Below are 12,500 nucleotides of genomic sequence, written 5' to 3'. Positions count from 1 at the left end.
TGGACATACGTATTATTCTTTGTTTAACATTAGCCATAACCAACTGAGGACGAATGTCCAAATAGGCACATTAAAAAATAATAACAATAATGCATACAAAAAAGATATTACCAAAGCAAAAAGAAAAATGCATGATAAAACCAAGATCACATATATGGTACATTGCTAGCAAATGATTACATGGTACCAAAAAACAAAACAAATTCTGACTTACAAATGATTCGGTAACTTGATAAAGAATAATTGTTACCTTTGTCAGAAACAAGATACTCAATTTTTAGTGCACAAACACGAATTCCTGGTACGTACACGTACCACGGTTTCGTACATATATATATATATTTATATATAGGGCTGATATATTTTATTAGATGCCCATAGATTCTGTTATATATTTTATTATATTTTTTTTTTTTTTTTTTCTCTTTTCTTTTTTTTTTAACATTCCGGCTTATATACTTTTATTAGATGCCGAGAGAAAAAATGATTTATATCCTTTTTTATTTTATTTATTTTTTAAATGTTGTTTTAAATGTATTTTTAACAATGCAAATGTAGAGAATTTCTTTAATTACATATTACTAGCGTACTAATCAGCTTTTCATACAAACATCTTCCCGACAAATTACTCCCTTAGCGAATGAGGTGGCCACTCATACAGCTTTGAACTGGATCAGGTAGGGGGTATTGTCAGGGCTATGCAACTCATTCCTTTGTAGCTGCTTGCTGTGCCGTAACCTACGCCAAACAAGGATGTTCACGGCGATAAATATCATCACCGTGACACACAAACTAGCCAGTATTATGGGGTGAAGAATTTCTTCATAAGTCGGTGACAGGTGGTCCTTTTCGGTAAGTTTCATCAACTGCTTTGCCACACGGCCGTTGTAAGAGAGAGGAAGTGCTGGCATTGTAGAGGTCCACGTGAAGTTCGCGAAGTAGGCTCGTTCTCTGATGATTGTCCGTAGGCCAGTCACCATGGAATTCGGGGAAGTCCCGATACAGCCATCTGCTGCGACGAAGATGTGGTTGAAGGATGTGGATCCGTCAGGGCATGATACATTGAAGCCGTCCTTGTCGTATCGTATCCACGAGCCATTATTTAGTCTGCAATTGAATTCTTTATTGTCAAAGGGATAAAGCTTATCCAGACAATTTTCACTTGTATGGGAGAGAGCACCGTCTAGCACTATACCTAACTCGCATGAATCCATTAAATTTTTACGGAATTCAAATGAGTCAGCTGTACATATTTTTCTATCCATTGCGTCTGAACAGTGAGTTAATTGATTTAAGTCTTTAATGACCGTATATGTTTCCTTGTCTGGGGAAATCAATACGTGTCCTGTCAAACTGGATATTACTGGATTTGAGTGATTCGTCATGAAAGTCGGAAATGGTGATATCCTGTAAGATTGCCAGGCATCAGAAGAATCAAAGGGAATTGTAATCCTAATCTTGTTATTATCTACGTTTACTGTAATTAGGCTGTAATAAAATTCTAACCTATGTTCGTCTAACAAAGGAACATAGCCTAGTTTATCCCTTCCGTTCTCCAGAACTAATTTTAAGTAACGTATAGGCAACAAATGGGGCGACAATACACCTTTAGTTGCTAACGTGATAGCTTCTACATAATCCTTGGATTTCTCAATGAAATGTGCAATTCTGTTATGTATGTGATCTATCTTTGAATCATAATACGTTAATGTTGCCAACAAATCCTGTACTCCCATAATTTGAACGATATTATCTGAATGTTCATTTAACAAATCCATAATTTTATTGATTGAAGCTAACTGATCCCTTAGTTCTGACATAATCAATTCATATTTATGAGTCAAGAACTCAATTTTCTTATTTTGATTACTAATTTTAAGACGATTGGAAAGTCCTAAACCTAAACTTGCAACAGACCCAAAGATGCTTAATGCAGCATAAATGAACGGATTCCGTCTTTCTTTATGTTCGTGTCCTACAGTCCACATCAAAAGGTCATAAGCCAAAGATCCTGTCTCACCAGTCTTATTTTTCAAGTCATCAGATAGCATCTCTGCAACTTTTAATGTTGATCCAAGCAAACTCTTAGTAGTCAAATGAAAATGTCTCCTATGCAACTCATCCAATGATGCAGAAAACCTTGAAATGGCGGTTCTTAAGCTAGTGACATCATTCTCTTGAAGAAAAATTGCTTGCATATGCACTTCGACAATTACGTTGGTTGATGTAATAAAAATGTCTTCTTGTCTTTCAACTATATTGCCATATTTAAAATATATATTCTTAGTCTTAGAACTCATCCCATACGAGAAAAATGTCTGAGCAAACAATATCACTCCCAACAACAAAAAATTCATCTTGGAAACCTGTAACGAGAAAAAATATATGTAATTACTCCTGTATTAAAAAGAAAACTTTTAGTCACACAAAATAAAATTTTTCCTCACTTCTTTTCCTCTCTTTTCTTTTTAATTTCTTATGTGAGACAATGGTACTATTCTCTCATCCGTGGGTTGGGCTACGTTTTGAATTCTAAACCTATTGGCCGTTAATGTTTCCAAAATGTTAAATGGGCCTTCAAACTTAGGTGTTAGTTTATAGTTGAGCCCTTTTCTGACATTGATTTGAATATAGATGTTATCACCCACGGTATAGGTTTTAGTTGGTTTCGCTATTTTATCATGATTCCTTTTCATTATGATTTGTGATTCTTCTAAATTCTTTCGAAGGATATCATATCGACTTATACTTGCATTTATACATTCTTTTAAAGGATTTGATAGATTAGTTGTAGGCGTTAATACATGGAAAGGTGTTCTAACTGGGGTACCATACAATGCTTCATGCGGTGACATTTTAATTGATATATGATATGAATGATTCAGAGTACTCAGTGCCGCCGGTATTGCAATATCCCATTTGGGGTCTGATCCCCCTAGTGTTACCCTCAATATATTTAATATCTTCCTATTTGCTCTTTCCACTAGCCCATTCGACACTGGGTGATATATCATGGTATTAATCTTCTTTATGTTGAGGAATTCACACAATGAGGTAAGAAAGTGATTATTAAATTCACCACCCGAGTCTGAGATTATCATGTGTGGAATTCCATGTTTACAAATGTAACACTCGTAAAACTTCCTAGCGCATTCAATCGCAGTTTTAGTTTTAAGCGCTATTAGTTCTGTATATCGAGTTAAAGCATCTATAATTACTAAGAGGTGCTTATTTCCTCTGTCTGACTCGTAAAATCCTGTTAACAAATCTAAATGTATTCTTTCAAAGGGTTGATTGGGAACAGGATAAGCTCCTAGGCTGACAGGTGTTTTCGTATGCCCTTTGTTTTCCTGACATGTGCGACAATTAGCTATGTGTCTTTTTATATCTGTAAGCATTGTATGCCAATAAAACAATGATTTGGCTTTCTGTGACATTAATGAGAACCCAGGGTGTCCATGTAATGGATTTGAATGCAACCAATTCAGGACAGTGGAAATAAGTGAGATTGGTACTACTACCTGGTCGTTAGTTACATGTGGTGTATTGCGGGTTTTCCTTGTCACAGTCCTACACAGAATATTATCTTTGATTATATAATTCTGCTGCTTATACTTTATATATTCTTTTTCTTCATGATTGCCTTTCAAAGCATTTATAATTGTTTCTATTTTCTGATCTTTTCTTTGCTCAGTCTGTAATAATTCAGCACTCCAGCCTAAATCTTCTTGTTCAGATATTGTTTTTACAATAGGCATGGATGTTGATATATCTATTAATTCAGCTAAAGACTCCGTACAAGATGACACGGGGTTGCGTGATAATGCATCCGCAATGATATTTGCTTTCCCAGGTAAATACCCGATTCTTGCGCCAAAATCTTGAATGATTAAATGCCACCGAGTTCGTTTAGGGCTGTGATTGAAGCCTTTAAAGAACTCTGTTAGTGGTTTATGGTCAGTAAGAACCTTAACGGGATAACCGTAAATTATGAACTTAAAATGCACTAGCGAATTAACAATAGCTAGTCCTTCCTTGTCTATTACTGCATACTTACTTTCGGAAGTTCTCAATTTTCGAGAATAGAAAGCTATCGGGAAAAACTGTTTATCATATTGCTGAAGCAATACCCCTCCTACTCCTAAGTCTGAGGCGTCTGTTGCAATGAAGAATTCCTTACCGAAGTCAGGAAATTTTAAGATAGGAGAACTACACAGTTCATCTTTCAAAGTATTAAACGCCTGTTGATGTTGCTCAGACCATATGAAATATACGCCCTTCTTCGTAAGATCAGTTAAAGGAGCGGCTATTATTGAATAGTTGCGTATAAAAAGCCTGTAATATCCACTACAACCCAGAAATTGCTGTATTCCCTTGACATTAGTAGGTATGGGAAAATTACGTATAGCCGACACCTTATCATGGACTACTTTAAGACCTTGGCTTGACACCATGAAACCCAAATATATTAATTCTGTTTTGAAAAATTCACACTTACTAATCTTTACCCTTAAGTTATGTTGTCTTAATCTCTGTAGTACTAGTTCTAACTTACGTAGATGTTCTTCTAAGGTGTTGGAAAAGATTACAAGATCATCCATATAGGCATGCAATATATCCCCTAACAAGTCTCCAAACACTATGTTAATCATTCTTGTAAATGTTATAGGAGCACAACGTAAACCAAAAGGCATCCGTAAAAATTCATAATGTCCCCTGGCTGTGCTGAAGGCTGTGTATGGGATACTATCTTCTTCTAATGATATCTGGTGAAAGCCTTTAAGTAAGTCCAAACTGGTAAAATATTTATTCTGACCTAACAAAGACAAAATATCGTCAGTACATGGCACTGGGAATCGATCAGGGATCGTTTCCTCGTTTAGACGACGAAAGTCGACGCAGATACGCCATGTTCGATCTTTTTTCGGTACAACTACTACCTGGATAGGTACGGTCCTCGGACACCCCTTTAAGGGTATACTCGGACGCGAACGACCCCGACGCCAAAAAAAATTCTTGAAAAATCAGTTTTTGCAGTAACCTCCTTTTTTCTTTTGCCAAAAAAAACTTCAATGAATGCTTAAAACAACTGTAAAGATAAATACTACTCATCTGCAGAAAAACTATTTATTATAAATATTTTAAAAAATTAAGTAGAAAAAAAAAAAGACCTGACATAAAAATTCATAAAAAAAAAGTTTATACATATATACACAAATCCTTTTAGGAATTGATTCTTGAATGTTTAGGACACATCTTGATGTATTTTGGATGAAGTCAGACCCATGGAGGTGAAGATCTGAAATGAGAAAAAAAGGGTAACTTTTTTTGGCCAAAAAAAATTGTCCAAATTTCATGAATTTTTTTGGGTACCCAAATGAAATAGGAAGTGGCTAATTTTTTTAGGGAATAAACATATGTTATCCTAAAATAGAAATATGTAAAAAAATCTTCATTATTTTGTAAATTACATTTATATCAGGGGCCATATCTAAAGGTAATTTTTTGAGTACTTGGAAATTTCGTAAAAAAATACATATATTTAATATATAATATGATATTTATGCAGGTAAAAATATACCAAAATATCACAAATTCTATAGGGAACAAGAATATATATAGATAGGGCAGCTTACGCTTCGGATATGTCCACAAAATGGCCGCCAACCACACTGACTCAGACTCCCTAATCTGCCACTTGAAATGTAGGAAGGGTATGTCAATTTCAAGGTGTTATTTACTAATCTAATTATTATTGGATATGCATAAAAATTGTATGGTGGGTTGCTGGATAATTGTCGATTATCTTACGACTATAAAATTAAAATTCTGACCCAAAAAAATTTTTTTGAAGGGAAATAAAATCGAAAAAAAAAATGTAAAACAATATTTTAGCTAAAAAAATTTGATGATATTCAATCCAAAAAAAAGTAAACAAAATTTTCCGACAAATAAACATCTAGAGGAATCATTACTCTGTGATAGTTCCTTAGTACGTAGTAATTTTGAAAGAATTGGGAAAAAACGAAAAAATGGCAATCACCGGAAAATCGAACACATACCTATATATACGCCATATCTGGCTAAAAAAAAGATAGGCATGGGTAGCCAGATCATCTAGAAACACTTTCCAACACTATAAAAATATAAGTTTTGCGACACTACTTGCCAATTCCTTACGGTAACATGACTAAGCAAAAAAATGCAAAACAAATAAAAAGGGGCACTCGTGGAAAAATGGCCATTCTAATATACGGCATTTCAGAAAAAAAAAATTTCAGCCACGTGCTAGGCAAACCATCAAGGCATATTTTCCGACAAATAAACATATAAATGAAATATTACTCTGTGATAGTTCCTTAGTACGTAGTAATTTTGAAAGAAATGGGAAAAAACGAAAAAATGGCAATCACAGGAAAATCGAACACATACTTATATATACGCCATATCTGGCTAAAAAAAAAATAGGCATGGGTAGCCAGATCATCTAGAAACACTTTCCAACACTATAAAAATATAAGTTTTGCGACACTACTTGCCAATTCCTTACGGTAACATGACTAAGCAAAAAAATGCAAAACAAATAAAAAGGGACACTCGCGGAAAAATGCCCAACATTCTAATATACGGCATCTCAGATAAAAAAAAAAGACATGCACGTGTTAGCCCAACCATCAAGGCACACTTTCTAACACATAAACATGAAAAAAAAATCAATAATATACGGCAATTCCTTACTACGTAGTAATTTTTTACAAATATTGAAAAAAAAACAGAAATTGGCAACCACAGTTAAATACCCAATATACCAATAACTACGTCGTATCTGACAAAAACAAAATCACGCATGGGTAGCCAGATCATCTAGACACACTTTCCAACATTAAAAAAGCAAAAGTTTTACGACACTATTTCGCAATATCTTACGGAAAAATGACTTGGCAAAAAAATTAAAAAAAATTAAAAAGGGACACTCGCGGTAAAATGCCCGACATTCTAATATAAGACATCTCAGATAAAAAAAAAGACATGCACGTGTTAGCCCAACCATCAAGGCACACTTTCTAACACATAAACATGAAAAAAAAAATGAATAATATACGGCAATTCCTTACTACGTAGTAATTTTTACAAATATTGAAAAAAAACAGAAATTGGTAACCGCAGTTAAATACCCAATATACCAATAACTACGTCGTATCTGACAAAAACAAAGTCATGCATGGGTAGCCAGATCATCTAGACACACTTTCCAACACTAAACAAGCAAAAGTTTTACGACACTATTTGGCAATATCTTACGGAAAAATGACTTGGCAAAAAAATGAAAAAAAATGAAAAAGGGGCACTCGCGGTAAAATGGTCCTCGTGGTGATGAACGACATTTTAACTAAAAAAAAAAACATGCACATGGTAGCCAAACAATCCACCAAGACTTTCCACAACTGATAACCTATACAAGTTGCACCATTCTACGACAATTTCATAATACGTAATAACTTTGATAATTATGCAAACTACCTCAGAAGGGTAAACTCGGACGCGAACGACCCCGACGCGTCTCAGAAATCGGGGAAGGAGTACAGCTACAGCAATGCACATCTGGACACTACTAGAGCGTGTAGGGGAGACACCTCCTGCAGGTCGATCACCCACAAATTCAGTCACAGGGGTGAGTCACGTGAGAAAAACCTGTTTTTTTTTGACGCTCGGGGTCGCAAACGACCCACCGTACCTATCCAGGGTTAAAGGAAAATTATAAGGGCTATTTGATTTTCTAATGACTCCTTCCTCTAACATTTTACCTACTTCATCATTTATTTCATTCTGGAATTTAATAGGGAGTCTGTACGAGGGTACATATATAATTTTTTTTCTTGTCTTTTAACCTTATTTAGTAAAAAGTTCAAAAATTTTCTGCTGAATTTCTTCGTCTTGAATGTCCTTACTGATTTTATTTTTAATAGATCGTAAAAGGGATTCATCCGCAACTGATTGAGAGTGATTGATTTCAGCAACGGTAAGAATACGATGTTTATAAACTTCTACATCCAAGATATGTTGATTTTTGTGAATTACTAAAGTGTTATTTAAATGATTACAGACTTCGATATTACATTGCTGATGTGAGCCTACTGTATAAATAGCTTGTGTGACAGACAATCCGTTAGTTTTCAAAGTATCGGAAAGGATTAATATTTCAGATCCCGGTAGTGTTTTCTTTATTTGCACTATTAAATTCGAAGGTATGTTTGGTTCGATATATTGCGTGCAAGATGATATTACGGGTGAACGAGAATTCTGCTGGGTCGCGTATATTATTTCTTTATTAGTGAAACAAGTTATTGGTTCTTCAATGTACGTTACGGTTACATTTGTCGTCTCCTTTTTATCCAAAACTGACTTTAAAGTATTAGAAGACTTATAGAATTTCCCTTTGATATACACGCCGTGCTTGGCAGGAGCTAAGATAATGTTTTGATTTCCCATAGATGGGTATCCTATAATTACAGCTGGATACATATTAATGTTTTTCACAACAACAAATGTATCGGCAAACGTGCGATTACCGACTCTGAACTGAATATGAGTTATGCCTATGACGTTTAATTCATTATTTCCTATACCTGAAAGTCTCATTCCGGATTTTTCAATCGGAAAGTTCGAAAACAACAAATGATGCGTCTTCAAATCCATAATATTACGTGGACTACCAGAGTCAAAAAATAACGTAAAGGATTTGTGTTCTAAATTTACAGCATATAAGGTTGGCCGTAACTCATTTTGGCTTATTATTGTATGAATTCGTTGCAAATCTACGGGAGCATGCACTGTTTTACTTAATTCGGCCGTGTGTTTCATAGGAAAATCTATTGTCTCACAATTATCTGATAAAATATTAAATTGATTATTCAATACTATTGATGTTGACATAAATGACCTTGACCCAACATCACTCTCTTCCCCTCTAGAGTTAACTATGTGGTATTTGCTTTGCTCTGCACATTCTGAAAATTAGGCTGACTTTGCGAGGTCTGGTTTGACGGCCCAGGCTCAGCGATATTTGAAGAAGTGTTTGTTTGTTTCGGACTCTGAACTACATTGACATTTTGTTGTTTCTTCTTATTGTTAAAATGAGGATTTTTCTTTTTATTTCCATATGGAGCTGACTGTGGAATTGACTGTGTATTTCTAGGATATTGTTGTGTCTTACGCGCGTAACATTGACTATAAGAATGTGATGCTGTGTTGTGAACTGAACAAAATTTCGTTCTACAATCTGCGCTTATGTGACCTTGACGTTTGCAGTTGTAACACGTCACTCCCGCTACTGGATTGTTAATTACGTTCACTGTTTGTGGTTTTGTTTCATTCTTAGCAAAAACTTGAGTTAACACGGGATCGAGATCTGGACACTTGGACATGTGTTTCTTTATCTGTTTATAGACATCCAATTCCGTACTTGCAGGCATTAACTTCTTATCAAAGCACCGCACTAAAGCTTCAGGCAACATAAGTGTCATGCAAGTTAAATACATTAATCGTAAAAAATCTTTCACGGAGATATTATCGTTAGTAACCCAAGTGGAATTACCTAAAATGTCCTGATATTCGTTAAGCCTATCAGCTATGAGAGCTGCTCTCTCAACAACATTAAGCCGATTCATAGTGGCTTGATTAAGTGTATTTCGTAACGTTAACACTACATCCAAAGCTTCCTCACCCCCATAAATCGCGCGCAACCTAACTTTGAAATCATCCCAAGTAACTGCTTCCTGAAATGAAACACCTCTTAAATACGCACTCGCATCCCCCTTAGAAAAATCTATAAAACTTTTAGCTTCTTGTAATTATACAAAAGGATCTACGATTTGTTTGGCATTTAAATGGGCATCAACGGATGAAATCCATGACTCCACATTTTGTGGCAATAACCCGTTGACACGACCTTGAAAAGGAAGGATTGCTGACCTGGCATTTACAAGCGTCACAATTGGAGGAGGATTAGCCTGGCCTACACCACTAGGTCCAGGGGTAGGGCTGACAGGAGGAGCCATGACTGCTGTATTTTTTTTTCTATCTCTTTGACCCCTTTCAATCCTATCAAAATATCTATATGAGTACAGACGCCCACTGCGTAAACGCATATGTATAATAAAATTCCCCCAACAATGTTACTAATCCCAATACATTTCCCCCCAAGAGTTTATGAAAGAAAAAGGAATTAGCACAAAGAAAGAAAGATTCTAAATGAGAATTCGGAGTTTCTTATAACAAAGTTTAGGAATTCACTCACCCCAGTAATAATTGACTAACGACTTGTGATAACTACACTTCACTGCCCAAACTGAAATGAATACAAAATCTCTGTACTTAGCTTTATATGAAGTCGACACGTCCTCTCTCTCTCTCTCTCTCTTGATGTTTTGTTAGCGATGTCTCGTTCTAGTTTCTTGTTGAATGTAGTTCTTCCTGGATATGTCTTGCAATTGTTGAACGCCAGTCCTTGGGTTTCCTAGGATGTTGATTGAAGATTCAAGTTGTATACTAACATATGTTGATGTTAGCTTTTCCGTTGGACTTAGTCAAAATTGTAGATTCTTGTAGATAGTTTTGAGTTCTTGAAGATCTTTATCGGGTATTACAGCTTTTATTTTGAAGTCTTGAAGATCATTCTCTGGTTTTACAGCTTTTATGTTGAAGTCTTGAAGATATTTCTCTGGTTTTACAGCTATTTATTTTGAAGTCTTGAAGATATTTCTCTAATTCTTAGAGTTTAATCGCTGTCTTAGAGTTTAACCGCTGCCACCATTTATTGGTGTGCAACTGTCTTAAGCACACATTTGAGTATGAGTTGTTTTCAGATGTATTTAAATGGTTTACTGAATACATCTTAATGGTTTTTAAGTTTTATTTTTAATAAACAACAGAGTTAAACATCTCCATCACTGGAGGAAGCTGTGTTGGTCCACATGACCAATTCTGGTGAAGTTTAGATATGAACTGAATAAATTATCGATATCACAGATATCGTATGCTTGCTTTAATTTAGCCACGTGACGGAATCGGAAGACACCTGCATCCGGTGACGTCACAAACTTTCACACGAGGAGACAATGTGTTGACGTTAAGAAAGAATGTCAATTTGCCGAGGGTTGCATTATACATCCTGTTTATAATTTGAACGACTACAGCAAATCTCAGGGTTAGCTCTTCCAACCAACATGACATATTACGTCATTTGTTTTAAACATGTAATATTACTATTCTAACTATTACACATGCAGCTCCGTCCAAAACTTCGTCAAATGCCTACAATTAGCAGGAAACATGGTATTTATCCGCATATCAATAAAACGGCCCACCCAGAGTTCGCCAGATTCAGACGTCTGACACCAGATACTTTGGCAGCCGCTAAACAAACGTTTGCCAAAATAGAAGAAATAGGAGTTTGCCAGAAGGTGTCAAACCCATGACCGTCACCGTTACACATAGTCCCGAAGAAAGATGGCTCTCTGCATCCATGTGGGGGATACAGCCACCTGCAGACAGAGCCAGATCACTACCGTCTCCCAACCATGGCTGATGTGATCTCCTACTGGCACAAAGCAAAGGTTTTCTCCATTCTCGACCACCTGAATGGGTATTATCAGATGCCCATGAACACAGAAGAAATCCCCAAGGCCACCATCACCATCCTTTTCGGTACAAACACCTTCAATTACTCCGGTTTTGGCTTTCGTAATGCCAGGGGCACTTTTCAACATCTAATGGATGGTATCTTAAGGGACCTCCCCTTTAGTGTATATTACATGGATGACATACTTTTGTTCTCTTCCTTGAAAGCGGAACAGTCCGTCATCTACGCATCCTGCTCGACCGCCTGCAATAGAAAGGCTATGCTGTCCAGTACAACAAATGTATCTTTGGCGCCAACGAAGTATCGTTCTTAGGTCACGGCATCTCTCCTGAAGGAGGCCTCGAACTCCCTGTGATGGCACCAACTGTGCAGAACTTCCCCATGCCCTATAACGTCAAAGCAATACAAGAATTCTTGGGTATGATCAACTATTAACAATGTTTCCTGCCAGCCATTCCTGACACTCTTAGCCTCTTTTACGTCTCGCTCAAGGGCACGCCAGAAGACCTGATATTAGGATTCCCTTCAAGAAGCGACCCTTTGCTACACTAAGCATGTCCGATCAAATGATGGCTCTATACTTTCCCAAACCACGTGCACCTCTCATTATCTCACCCGATGAGAGCAACGTGGCTATTGGGGCAGTTCTCGGGTAGGTGGTCATTGGGTCGTCCAACCAACCAGTATTTTTCTGTAGAAAACTCTCCAAACAGAATCTCGGTGCTATACCTTCGGCTGAAAATTGCTGGCGGCGCACTTGGCTGTCTGTCACTTTAAGTATTTATAGGAAGGCATGCCCTTCATCATTCACACAGACCTCACGCCTCTGGTGCATGCCTACACTCGATAGTCTGACACC

General features: G+C 36.5%; 1 protein-coding gene across 1 annotated transcript in view; it reads left to right on the top strand.

Annotated features, from left to right (window-relative positions):
* LOC137652784 (uncharacterized) overlaps nt 1-11,954 on the top strand; it is a 12,761-nt gene extending 807 nt beyond the window's left edge. The window contains exon 2 of the mRNA XM_068386191.1: nt 11,497-11,954. Coding sequence (XP_068242292.1) covers nt 11,497-11,954 — 458 coding nt within the window. The remainder of the gene's footprint in view (nt 1-11,496) is intronic.
* Nucleotides 11,955-12,500: the final 546 nt, after the last annotated feature.

Source organism: Palaemon carinicauda, chromosome 14 (assembly GCF_036898095.1).
Source record: "Palaemon carinicauda isolate YSFRI2023 chromosome 14, ASM3689809v2, whole genome shotgun sequence".
Taxonomy (NCBI): Eukaryota; Metazoa; Arthropoda; class Malacostraca; order Decapoda; family Palaemonidae; genus Palaemon; species Palaemon carinicauda.
The sequence above is the reverse complement of the archived record's forward strand: the minus strand, read 5'-3'. Positions and strand labels throughout refer to the sequence as shown.